This window comes from Eptatretus burgeri, chromosome 11, assembly GCF_056783735.1.
Source record: "Eptatretus burgeri isolate ZD-2024b chromosome 11, Ebu_testis_v1, whole genome shotgun sequence".
NCBI classification, from domain to species: Eukaryota; Metazoa; Chordata; class Myxini; order Myxiniformes; family Myxinidae; genus Eptatretus; species Eptatretus burgeri.
Window position 1 is genome coordinate 44512830 of NC_140971.1, and position 12144 is coordinate 44524973.

The window sequence follows — 12144 nt, forward strand, 5'->3', positions numbered from 1 at the left end:
CAAGGCATGCACCATTGACAAAAGGAACCAAGCTAGTAAATAAAGTTTTTGACTAAACTTTAAATCTTTTTTGCAACTGATACAACCACGAAGTGGGGGAAGTATGCGTATGTGGTTCGGAGGTGGGGGCGGGAGACGGTGTTTAAAAATCACAGAAATGACACAGTAGGTAATGTTTTATATTAATATTGCATAAGGCGCCTCCTTACAACAACCAGCTAAAATGAAGAAAGAGAGAAAGGGAGAGGAGAGAATGGACATGATAGAAAAAATGGCGAGTAAGGGGGGTTAAGGAAGGGGTGGGGTGAAAATCCTACACTCCTACTTTTAGCCTTCGGATAGAGATCTCAAACTATTTAAGTTTAAATGTGATTCCGGGTACATCTGTATCCAATTGGTCGTCGGAAGGTTAAGCATACCTGATATCCAAAGGAAAATTAAATGCCAAACCACACCAAAAGTAATTTATATAATTGAAAAAAAAATTGTATCATAAGATATGGGAAAAAAAAAATACCAAAGCAGTGAAGCATAAAAAAATTGAGTTTAAGAGAAATTAAAAACACAATCAGTAACCATGGCAAGCAGCTTTACTTGGTACCACGTCGATGTCACACGTCGCTAAACATGGCCGAGATGTTTCTTTGTACGAGAAAAACCCAAGTAGCAGCAAAGTGCATGCACAGGAATAGATGAGCGTTCAAAATATCTTCCTTCAAATAGTTCATCTCACGAAACGCTGGCAGAATGATGTGGGCCTGATAATGACGAAAAACTCTCTTTTTTTAAATATATGTGCAAAGTCTCCGTGCAAACAACAAACTTTAGACGATAGAAAAACAACCAAAAAGTTCAAATAAGATCATGTTGTAAAAGCATCCCTGTTGAAATGAAAGTCAACACAGAATACATACATTTTACAAGTCACAGTGGTTAAAAAAACAACACACTGATGCGGTGGATTGGTTACCTGCTTTTGACAGGTGCAAAATTAAAGGAATCTTGATCCAGGGGGAATGAAAAACAAAAACGCGAAAAAAAAAATTATTATTTGAGTGTTGAAACGACAGAAAAAACCCCCCTCAAATGTGGTTACAAATTCTGCGAGTATTGCAATCACTGAAAAATTACTCATTCGCATGGTACCCTCAGCGAGAACTCGAGCGGGTCGACGATGGTGTGGGTCATGATTCGTCACGTTACCCTCACTGGGTCCGATGCCCACTGTTGCTTGGCAAAAGATTCTTGCACCCTACAATGGAGTGGCGAACCATCCAGGATTAGGTTCTTCGCAGAGGAATTGTTCGTGATCGTCTTCCGAGTGCCGTCAATGCTCTGCCAAGAGCTTCCACGGTCAACGACAATATCACCACCACCAAAAGAAAATGGTGGTACCGAATTTGCAAAAAAAAAGAAACTTCCATTCATTCATAAGAAGATCTTTACGCTGCACAATTATAAACAAGCAAGAATTTACATCAAAGTCGCCTTCAAACCGAAAGAGGGTGAGGACATGCGATGTAATACGGCAGCATATAAAAGTATTCACACCACAGTGGCCTTCGATCGAGTCCTCGGAAAAAGCAAGATGAAGTAAATTTGGAGTTGCCAAAGTACGCTCGATGAATGAGGATTTAACAAAAAAAAATTTCTCTCATTCCAATAAGGAAGGGAAGAAAAATAAAATCCTAAACAGCAATGCCAGTCCAAGATAAAAAAAACAATTCAGTGGATGCATCGACCGTTTGGAAGTCCTTCAGAATGCAGCGTTTATGATGTGAGATGAACTTATTAGAGATGCTCCTGCAGAAAGTGCAGCAGCATGATCTCGTAGTGCTCTCCCGACTCGGCGCACCGAATGCTATGCCGCTCATTGGGATATATCTGCAAGACAGACGGAAGCACCACGGAGGCCATCAAACAGGTTTCTGTCCGGCCGAGTAAAAAGCTCTGAAAAATTGGACAGTGGCTCAAACGGTACATGATGAAGTGAGGCAGTAAATGGATGTTTGGAGAAATCTTTGTAAGCTTAGACCTTCTTTGCTACATTGTTAAGGACATGCAATCAATGTCTTCCTCGAACGGGGAAGTCAACCATTTTAACGAGCCTTGCCTGTAGTTGGTATGGCTTTCCCATCCTGACGAGCTGCGATACCAGCATGTTGGTGTGGAAGAAGTGGACATTCTCATCCAAATAGCCATGCAGGATGAGAAGGCGATTTGGCCTGTGAGATGGTAAAGAAAATAAAACAAAGGAGCAATTACAGTTGAGTGGGGGGAGGAGGGGGGGAAGAGAAAAGAAGGGAAGACGAACGTACGACACATCCCAGGAAGACAAAGTTTGGGGGGAAATGGGGTGTAGGGGGAGGTCAAGAATTTTGCCTTTTATGTACAAGAATCAAGTATTTCATAAATTTGCAATTCATTCAGAAACTAGAACGACAACCTTCAACATCACCAGTATGCCTCTGTCCACATTATTACATCATTAAACATACTTGTACCAAGTTGGATTTAAATCCCTGAATCCAGATTTAAAATATAAATTATTCTGTCTGCCAGACCATGCGTACGATCAGGTTGAAAAATTAAAACATATATTCCACATGACTACAAGATCATAACAGTGACGTTTCACATTGATTGATGAAGCGGTTCAAGGGATTTTTTTTTTTTTTACAGAATTTCGTTCAAACCAATATGGCTGCCAAAATGTGACCTATTAATTATTTGTGAAAAATTCCAAGGCTTGGGGAACATGTCAGTGAGGTTTCCCCTCAATCTGTCAAGCCGTTCAGGAGATTATAAAACGTTTATTTTTCAAAAAATCAGAGCTGCCAAGCCATGTGACGTTATGACGTCATAGGTGGAGAACTTCTTGTTCCTCATGAATAGGCGGTCATACCTGTACTATTTGCCTTGATCTGGTCAGCCGTGAGACAAGATTTTTGAAGGTTTTATGTTAAAAACAATATGGCTGCCGAACCACGTGACCGATGTCATCATCAATTTTTTTGCCAATTACAAATTAGGCCGAGATGACCTTCAAAAATTTTCATGCTGATCGGATAAAGCATTTGACATGTGCAATTATGATATTGTAATGAAGCCACGTACAACATCATCAAAAAAAAAAACAGTTTCCTTTCGGTTGTACTTCACAGGTGCCAAGTTTCAATTTTTTTCTATGGAGTGGTGTCGGAGATACAAAGGTCCAAAGTTTTTGCTTTTTTCGAAAAGGGCTGCCACACCGGGTGGCCTATGACATCATATTTATCACAAAAACATTCTACATGAGTAGTCGTATCTATGGTGAAAATTTCCTGAAATTTCTATGGTGAAAAACAATACCATGCCACCCCGCTTCGGACACATTGTCCTCTTTTATCAAATCAAAAAATCGAACGGGTTGCCCATCACATCTTTGGAGTTTCACGTTGATCGGATAAGGTGTTTTGTCCAACATAGCTGTGAGACCATGTGACGGATGATGTTGAAATTTTCAACAAACATTCCCCATGCCGAGTCGATCATATTCAAAAAAAAATTCTCTAAAACCGCTTAGTCTTTTGATGGGAGGCTTTGCAGTGATGATCCACCTCCCTTGCTGCATACAATTCACTTTAAAATTATGTCATCAGTCATGTGGTGTAGCAACGACATTGGTTTCAACAAAAATCTATTTAAAAAATGATATTTCAGAAACTGCTGCAGAGATCGAAGCGAAACTTTGCAGTTGTGATCCACTGCACTTCCTCTATGTAAAGCAACATGCTTCACATTGATCTGTTAAGTGGTTTCAGAGAAAAAGGGTTTTTCAATTTTCGGTTTTCAAACTAACATGGCTGCCAAACGACGTGGCCTATGGCATTGAAAATTTGGACACTGCCAAAGATTTGGTGGAGGATCACATGTGTGAAGTTTTGTTTTGATAGGATAATGTTCGTTTTTCTATCCAACAAAGCTGCCACACCACATGATCTATGACGTCATCACTTACACTGTATGCAGCTATAGTGTTAGATGATACTTGGTAAATTTTACTTCGATTAGACAAGCGGTTCCTGAGAAAATATTATTTAATATTTTTATTCAATCCAATATGGCCACCAAACCAAGTGGCATCAATTATTCTTTAACACCCCAGTCTCCCCAACTCATGGTGAACAGGTCTGTGAAGTTTCCCCTCAATCTGTCCAGCCATTCTGGAGAAGATTTCTGAAGGCTTCAGGGTAAATCCAAGATGGCTGCCAGATCATGTGACCTATGACGTCATAGTTATCAAACTTTATTCAGCATGGCGAATCGATCATTTGCATTTGGGTGCAGTTTCACTTTGACCTGTGAAGTGGTTCTGAAGAAGATTTTTTCCTTTTTTATTATTAAAAAAAAAAACACTATGGCTGCCAAACCACATGATCGATGATGGCATGATAATTAGGCCAAAAAAAAAATGTTGCATTGGCGTAACCCGCCCGACCCTAAAAATTCCGCCGACCCTACGTTTTTTTTTTGTTTTTTTGCTATCGAAAAATTTTGCCGACCCTATTTTATTGCTATTTTTGTTGTTTTGCTATCGTTTTCAAGTATCTTGTTGATTGCGATCGCAAAAACACGGAAGTGTTTCGGACAGAACCCGCCGACAAAAAGGGTGGTACTCGAGCTGGGGGAGATTTTGGGAGGGATTTATTAGGAAAAAAAAAAAGAAAAAAAAAAAAGATCCCGACCGACCTACCCTATTTTTCAGTGACCCGTTACGCCAATGCAACATTTTTTTTTTTTGGCCTTACTTCTGGCACTGAAGGTGAAGGAGGTTATGTTTTCACCTCTTTCTGTCTGTCTTTCTATGTACAAGATATCTCAAAAAGTTGTGTACGGATTTGGATGAAAATTTGTGGACAGGTCCAGTGTGTGACAGGGACGAACTGATTAGATTTTGGTGAAGATCCGGATCCGCACCTGACTACTAGAATTTTAAAAGTGATTCTTCACTATTGAGAGATAGGGCTAAACCGACAAATATACAACACGGTCTCAAAAAGTTATGGACAGATTCGGATGAAACTTGGTGGACATGCTGAGTGTGTCGCAAAGATGAATCGCTTCGATTTTGATGAAGATCCCAATCCTGATCTGGATACGAGAATTATTTAATTTTTAAAGTGATTCTTCATCATTGAGAGATCGGGCCAAAAACAATGAAGCACTGCATGGCATGATATTTCAAAAATGTATTGGGCCCGATATGTTCTCGTGGATCATGCATTGCGTGGCAGATGTACGCGCTCCATTGAGCGCCCTTCTAGTGTTTTATGTGTTCACATCTTTCCCTCGATGATCCACAGAAATTTTTATACTGTTAAATGCAGCATTCCACTTGTCGAATTTTGACTGGGATACCACTTCACTGATGATGTCATAGTCAAATTGCTCTTACTCCACATGCAGAGTAGTTGCCAGGTGCCAAGTTTCAATTTTTTTCTATCTTGCGGTTTAGGAGATAGAGGCGCAAAGTTTTTCCAACATGGCTGCCACCACACGTGACCTATGATGTCATAATTATCATTAAAAAATTCTGCATGGTGAGTTGCATCTATGGCCAAAATTGTGTCAATCGGATATGCGGTTACAGAGAAAACAGAAAAAAATTGCATGTACATACGTACGTAAGTACGGATGGACAACCCGAAACATAGTGCCATCAGCGACATTGTCACTGGAGGCATAAAATAAAGTTTTAGAAGTTAAATAATACAGGGCTTATGTTAATCCAAGGCCATCTCCATTCATGGCTCGCAGACTTCCTCTCCTGTCGCAGCCAACGTGTGGCCCTAAATGGAGTTCTTTCATCCCCTCTTCCTGTCCAGGCTGGAGTTCCTCAAGGTAGCGTTCTGGGCCCTGTTCTTTTTCTGGTTTTCATCAATAATCTCTCCGACTCTCTGGAAAATCCTCTTTATCTCTTTGCTGATGACTCCATCCTCTGTCGTACCATCTGTCATCCCTCAGACCGGCAAGCAGCAACTTCTTCGCTCTCTGTAGATCTGGATAAAAATCACAAACTGCTCCAACACGTGGAACATGTCTTTCAATCCTGACAAATCTCACACTCTCACCATGTCTCTCCAAAAGGACCATTTAGAACCCCCCCCCCCAATCTATTTTCTTAACAATCCTCTGGAAGAAGTCCTTTCATTCAAGCTTCTGGGTCTCACTATCTGCCATGATCTTTCGTGGGAAAACCACATTTCCAACCTGGCCTCCAATGCCAGTCACTGATTGGGCATCCTCCATTGTGCAAAGTGCTTCCTTGGCACACCTGAGCTTCTGACTACATACAAAGCTTTCGTCCGCAGCCTGATGGAGTAAAGCTCTTCCCTCTAGGAGCTGCTCACCCTCTCACCTTTCTCGGCTTCACGCTGTGGAAACCAAGGCATTTAGGATGATTGGTATCTCCTGCAATGAGGCCGAGTCTTTGGGCCTCTCACTCTCTCACCGCAGGGCAGGTCGGTGGTCTTTCTGTCTTCTTCAGTCTCCTCTCTGGTTTCGCCCCCCTCTGGTCTTTGTCTGCAATGTCCCCCCCCCCCATATTTCTGCAGGGCGCTCAAGGTCTGCCAAAAATCCCCTTCTGGTAAAACTACCAAAATCACGAATCATTGCTCACCTTCACTCTTTCATTCCTCTTTTTACCACCTTTGGAATAAACTCCCACACTCTCTTCAATCCCATTCTTCCCTCCAGGCCTTCAAAACAGCTGTTCACCACCACCTCTTATCTTCCTTCCCCTATCCAAAACCTCAATCGTTTCTACCCCTGTTAATCCACCCCTAACCCACCTCCTTCAAATTCCTTGCTTTCCTTCCTAAAAGTCCCTGTATATAAGGAATGCTGAAGGGATGGAATTCTGAATAAAGTATGTAGGTGGTGCTACAGGTCACCGATTCAGATGTCACTGCATTAGCAGTACGATGTTTTGTGCTCAAATGGAAGCAATCATTGTAGTTGCATTTTTTTTAAAAAACATGTCAGTCCATAAACATCCCTTAATAAAGGAGATTTAGCATCGTTGTGTGGTTTCACCGACACATGGCTGTATTTACACGGTGTGTGCTTCATCATCAAGTGAGCTGTATAGTTAAAATCTGCTCTTATAATGGAGTGGCGTTGAAAGAATCAGCTATATAAAGTAGAGTTAGAGTTGGCACAGATCTGTGTGATGAGTCCAAAGGAATTTTTGTTTCTGACGTCTTTTCTACACGAGCAAGTTCAGAATAAAGGGGGAACTAAAATCGTTGTCTTATCGAGGGGAAAGCTACAGGAAGATGCTTTTATGTGCCGTCCCAATGGAGTGTATCAAATCAAATGGATGATAAATGCAGGCCGATGTGGGCAAGGCTTGCGTTGGTCTAATCAGTAATGCCTTGCACATAAATCACAACGAACGGTACCTCCACATTTCCATCAATTAGACAATAGTATGACTTGGCAAACCAGGAACTAATGGTGGAAGCCATGGTGTGGGACAGCACCAGTCAGTGCAGTTTGAGGAGTCAGCAAGTTGTATTTTTGGACTCCTGCATCGTTAAGGAAGAAGGAAAATGAGGAACTCAATTGCGAGTTAAGTGGTTGGAGCTAACGTGGTCAGTTTGGTCACCCATTGCAAAAGAAAGTTAAAAAAAAAAAAGATGAAGAAAAACACAAAAACAAATGTTTCACATCGTTTTCACATGTAACAACGATCTTCGATTAAGTCGGAGGTTTGTCATTCTTTAACAGATGTGATATACCCACAGGGAGGCCCTTGGGTATTATTGTAGTTGATACTTTGTGCCAAATTTAATGTACAGAAAGCTTTATCTCGTAGCACAATTGATATACACTCAAATGAAAGCATGGCACTTTGCCAAAATCGATTACTTTAAAAAGGAAAAATTTAAAAGCGGACTTTCAGGAAATTTTCTGGAATAAACGAGAGTCAAAAATATACACTTAACATAGACAAAACAAGTTTTGCTTATCATATTAACTATTACGAAAAGGAGAAGAGAGTGTGTGTGTGTGTGTGTGTGTGTGTGTGTGTGTGTGTGTGTGTGTGTGTGTGTGTGTGTGTGTGTGTGTGTGTGTGTGTGTGTGTGTGTGTGTGTGTGTGTGTGTGTGTGTCCATCACACATTATTCCAAACGAGCAGAGTACCCGGCATTGCGGGGCAGCACCAGATCCCTCCTCCCACCTCAGTCCCTCCGGACTCCCACCCCACCTCTTCCCACCGTACCACTTCCCCTGCCTCCTCCAACCCCACCTCCTACCCTGCCTCCTCCAACCCCACCTCTTCCCCTGCCTCCTCCAACCCCACCTCTTCCCCTGCCTCCTCTAACCCCACCTCTTCCCCCGCCTCCTCCAACCCCATCTCTTCCCCTGCCTCCTCTAACCCCACCTCTTCCCCTGCCTCCTCCCAACCCCACCTCTTCCCCTGCCTCCTCCCAACCCCACCTCTTCCCCTGCCTCCTCCAACCCCATCTCTACCACTTCTTCTCAAATCCCTGTTTCCCACCTCTTCTCAATCGGATTATCGGTTGCAGAGGAAACAGAGAAAATTAGCATGGATGGACGTACGTACAACGCGAAAACATAATGCCTATGGTGACTTTGTCAGCGGAGGCATAAATATATAATAATACACAGAATGAGCACAACAACAACTTTGTGATGTAAAATATTTTTTTCACACGTCACTTCATTTTACATCGTCAATGAGACTCGCGTTTGGATATGCAAATTGTGTTTGCGAAGTGCAACATGTTCTCTTTTGATTAAACTCGTCAGCGAAGTGACGGGTCAGCACAGCGAGGAACAAGGATATTATGGAAAGGAAAGGTCACCTGTATTTAAAGGTTCCACAAAGCAATTATAGAATGGCTCCAAGACCAAGCTTCAGTTGTGAGAATGGAGAATGAAATACAACAGAAGTATCTGAGACATTAAAAAGTTTATTTTATGTAAAAAAAACAGATCTAAGGAACCTGTGTGTAAATCGTGGGCAGGAGAAAGAGATCAGGAGACGTGCGTGCACTTTTACATCATTTACAAGGGTACAAGTAATTGAAGCACAAATGTGAGTCGTATTTCATCCCAGGTTCCTCACATCATGAGAGAAGGGTTCAGATGGGGACACCAACTGGCCAACATACATGTATGTGTGTGTATATATATATATATATATATTTATTTTTTTTTAACAATTTCAATGATAGTATTGGCTAAATGTAGGCTCGTCGGCATCGATTTTTTTCTGATATTGATATACCGGTGGGGATCATACTGGTGCAAAAAAAGGAATAAATTAAATACACATTTTTTTTAACCGCAGGTTCCAAAAATACGTAATGATCCAATGGTCAATTACGTATTCGTACATGATGTACACATCATTGACACACGGTAATTTTTCAAAGTATTCCCACACGGTGTGCTTTTTTCTCCATGATAAGAACGGTTATTTTACTTCCAACTTCAACTTGTATTAAAAAGGATTTCGTTTCAAAGCGAGATCAGTATTGGAAATCGGCAAAGGCCGGGATCGCTGTCGCCGTATCGCGGATCGCTGTACTGGTATGGCTATCAGCATGACGTGAAAAAAAGTCGTCGGCAGGACAAAGTATAATGGGGATATTTAAAAGACGTGGACAGAGTAGGAAACCGTGAAAAATTATACCGGGATATCCGATATGAATATCGCGGATCGCCGAGTCGGTAATCTGCACAGGCTTTCTAAAGCACACCCGATTCATATAAAATAACCAATTGGCAATTGCTTTAGAAACAGCCATGAGGGGAAAAAAAAACAAAAACGAAACGCGATTGCTTGTACGGTGCTCGGGTGCTGAGGGTTAAAAGTTGAAACCTCATGTACATACTTCCTGGTGGGTCTTGACGTCATACGTTCCACTGTTCCAGGTGTAGCCGAGTGCAGAGCTTTTTAAATCATGTAGTCCATGTACTGCGTTTAAAGAAGGTAAAGACCTTTCTTCGATTTGTTCATTGTTGTATCACAGCTTGGTATATCTACTGATTATTTTATTTTCAGTCCATCGGTATAATGGGTATTTCAAAATTCCACCCTATGAGCAGGCAGCAGCTGCTGTTCTTTATGTCACACGACGATGACAATAGTTGTGCCAATTTGTTTTTTTTATATACACTTCCACTTATTGTGGTGGCATGATTTCATGCTTTCAACTGGCTATGATCAACGGTGCATCGCCGCAGCTACTGAGTTTGGGGGCAACACTGATGCAATGCCCTGATTACCAGTTACCTGGTACTTATTTTGACGACCTCGGAAGGATGACAGGCTGAGTCAACCCCACCTGGTGTTAATTCAGTGGATAACAGGGCTTGAACTCAGGACCCAAAGGTCCCAAGTCTGCCACCTTAATCACAAAGCCAACACCAGACTTTGTAGCGCCAATGATCGGATTTTATTCGGAAGTTTTGCAGGAAGGAATTTAAGAAAAGAAAGAAATCTAATTAATTCCATAGTGATTTGCACACGTTGATGGATCATTTGTATATAATAACCTATAGGTAATGAATTAATGGGGGTAATTTGAGTCATTGTTCCAGTCTTGCTCTATGGATGTGAGACTTGGACTTTGTTTGATCAGGGATCTGAGATGGAGACTTAACTCCTTCGGTACCAGGTCTCTTCAGAGAATCCTTGCCTATCGCTGGTCAGACTTTGTGTCCAACGAGCGGTTGCTGAGAGAGATTCAGATGAGATTTGTTCCCTGTACACTGAACAGTCCGTGAGCGTCAACTGCGGCTGTATGGACATGTGGCTCGTTTTCCTGACGCTGATCCTGCTCACCAGATTCTCTCAGCGAGGGAGCCTCGTGGGTGGAGGAGACCAATGGGCCGACCACATTCGTCGTGGTTGCAGCAGGTTGATAGGCATCACAAGGAGATGGGGATGGGCCAGGCATCTGCCTGGGGGGGGGGGATGACCAGACGGAGGCCCCTGGAGTAGCGGCGGAAAGTGGACGCAGCAACTTGCTGCTCAGGCGTATGCTCCCATACCTGACCTAACCTGATCTGCACTGAGGCAATTGAGCTAATGGGGGTAATTGGTGACATGGTGGTGGTGGTGGGGGGATGGCTTCAGATGTGGAATGAACAGGATGGAGAGGGGGGTTTAAGAGGATGGTGTGACGTGAGGGTTGGGAGGCGAAAGGATGAGGGGAGGGGGTTTGAGATGGAGGAATGAATGGGCAGATTCAGGTGAGGAAGTTTCCCATGGGAATTACTGGGTTTGAAAGTCAAAAAGGGCAGGATAATGATGACTGAGGAGTTACTGTTTGGAAGCTAAAGGGTGAGGGACCGTCGATGGATGGGTAGCTGGAGTTAAATTAGGGTTGAAAGAATCACAGATCACCATACCGGGAATTGGCACAGGCTTTCTCAAGCACACCCGATTCCAATAAAAAGGGGTGGGGGGGGGAGACATAAAATGTCATCGCCCCCATTGTTTCAATAATTTTGCCGTCTGGAGTTAAAGGGCGAGTGCATTTACTTACAACTAAAATAACCACCAGTCTACCAGTCGGTCATCTTTGATCAGATCGCAAAATAAAATGAGGGGCACGTGTACGCCATCATGTACTGTGCTTGTGCCAAGTTTGAACAAAATTAGACCATGCAAGTCTGAGAAATGCTTGGGGACACATTCAAGTCACAAAATGGCCGCGCCGACCATTTTGGATCCGATTGCGAGAAAAAAAAATGACGTGCATATGCAAGCCATCATTCATTGATCTGTGTGCCAAGTTTGAACAATGGTAAATGCATGTCTGAGACATGGTTGATGTCGTGTTCAACATCGGGGCTTTTCTACAAGTAAAATGGCTGCCAGTCTGCCATCTTTGATCACATCATGAAACAAAGTGATGTGCATATGTTTTCCATCATGCGTTATCTTGTTATAACTCACTCCTTGGGCAGTTTCTCGACATGGTAAACAACCGAGCTGGTTTCGTATCCAGACATGTTAGCATCTGGAAGGCCAAGGTACCGCTCTGTGTAAGCAGTGTCATATGCCATCCAGACCGTGACTGGTGCACCAGCAATGGCAACCTGCACTCCATGTAGGGAG

General features: G+C 42.6%; 1 protein-coding gene across 1 annotated transcript in view; it reads right to left on the bottom strand.

The window, feature by feature from the left end:
• Positions 1 to 572: 572 nt before the first annotated feature.
• DPP9 (dipeptidyl peptidase 9) overlaps positions 573 to 12144 on the bottom strand; it is a 43846-nt gene continuing 32274 nt past the window's right edge. The window contains exons 19-21 of the mRNA XM_085846279.1: positions 11983 to 12125; positions 2114 to 2225; positions 573 to 1884 (exon numbers count right to left, since the gene is read on the bottom strand). Coding sequence (XP_085702405.1) covers positions 1792 to 1884; positions 2114 to 2225; positions 11983 to 12125 — 348 coding nt within the window. The 3' untranslated portion in view covers positions 573 to 1791. The remainder of the gene's footprint in view (positions 1885 to 2113; positions 2226 to 11982; positions 12126 to 12144) is intronic.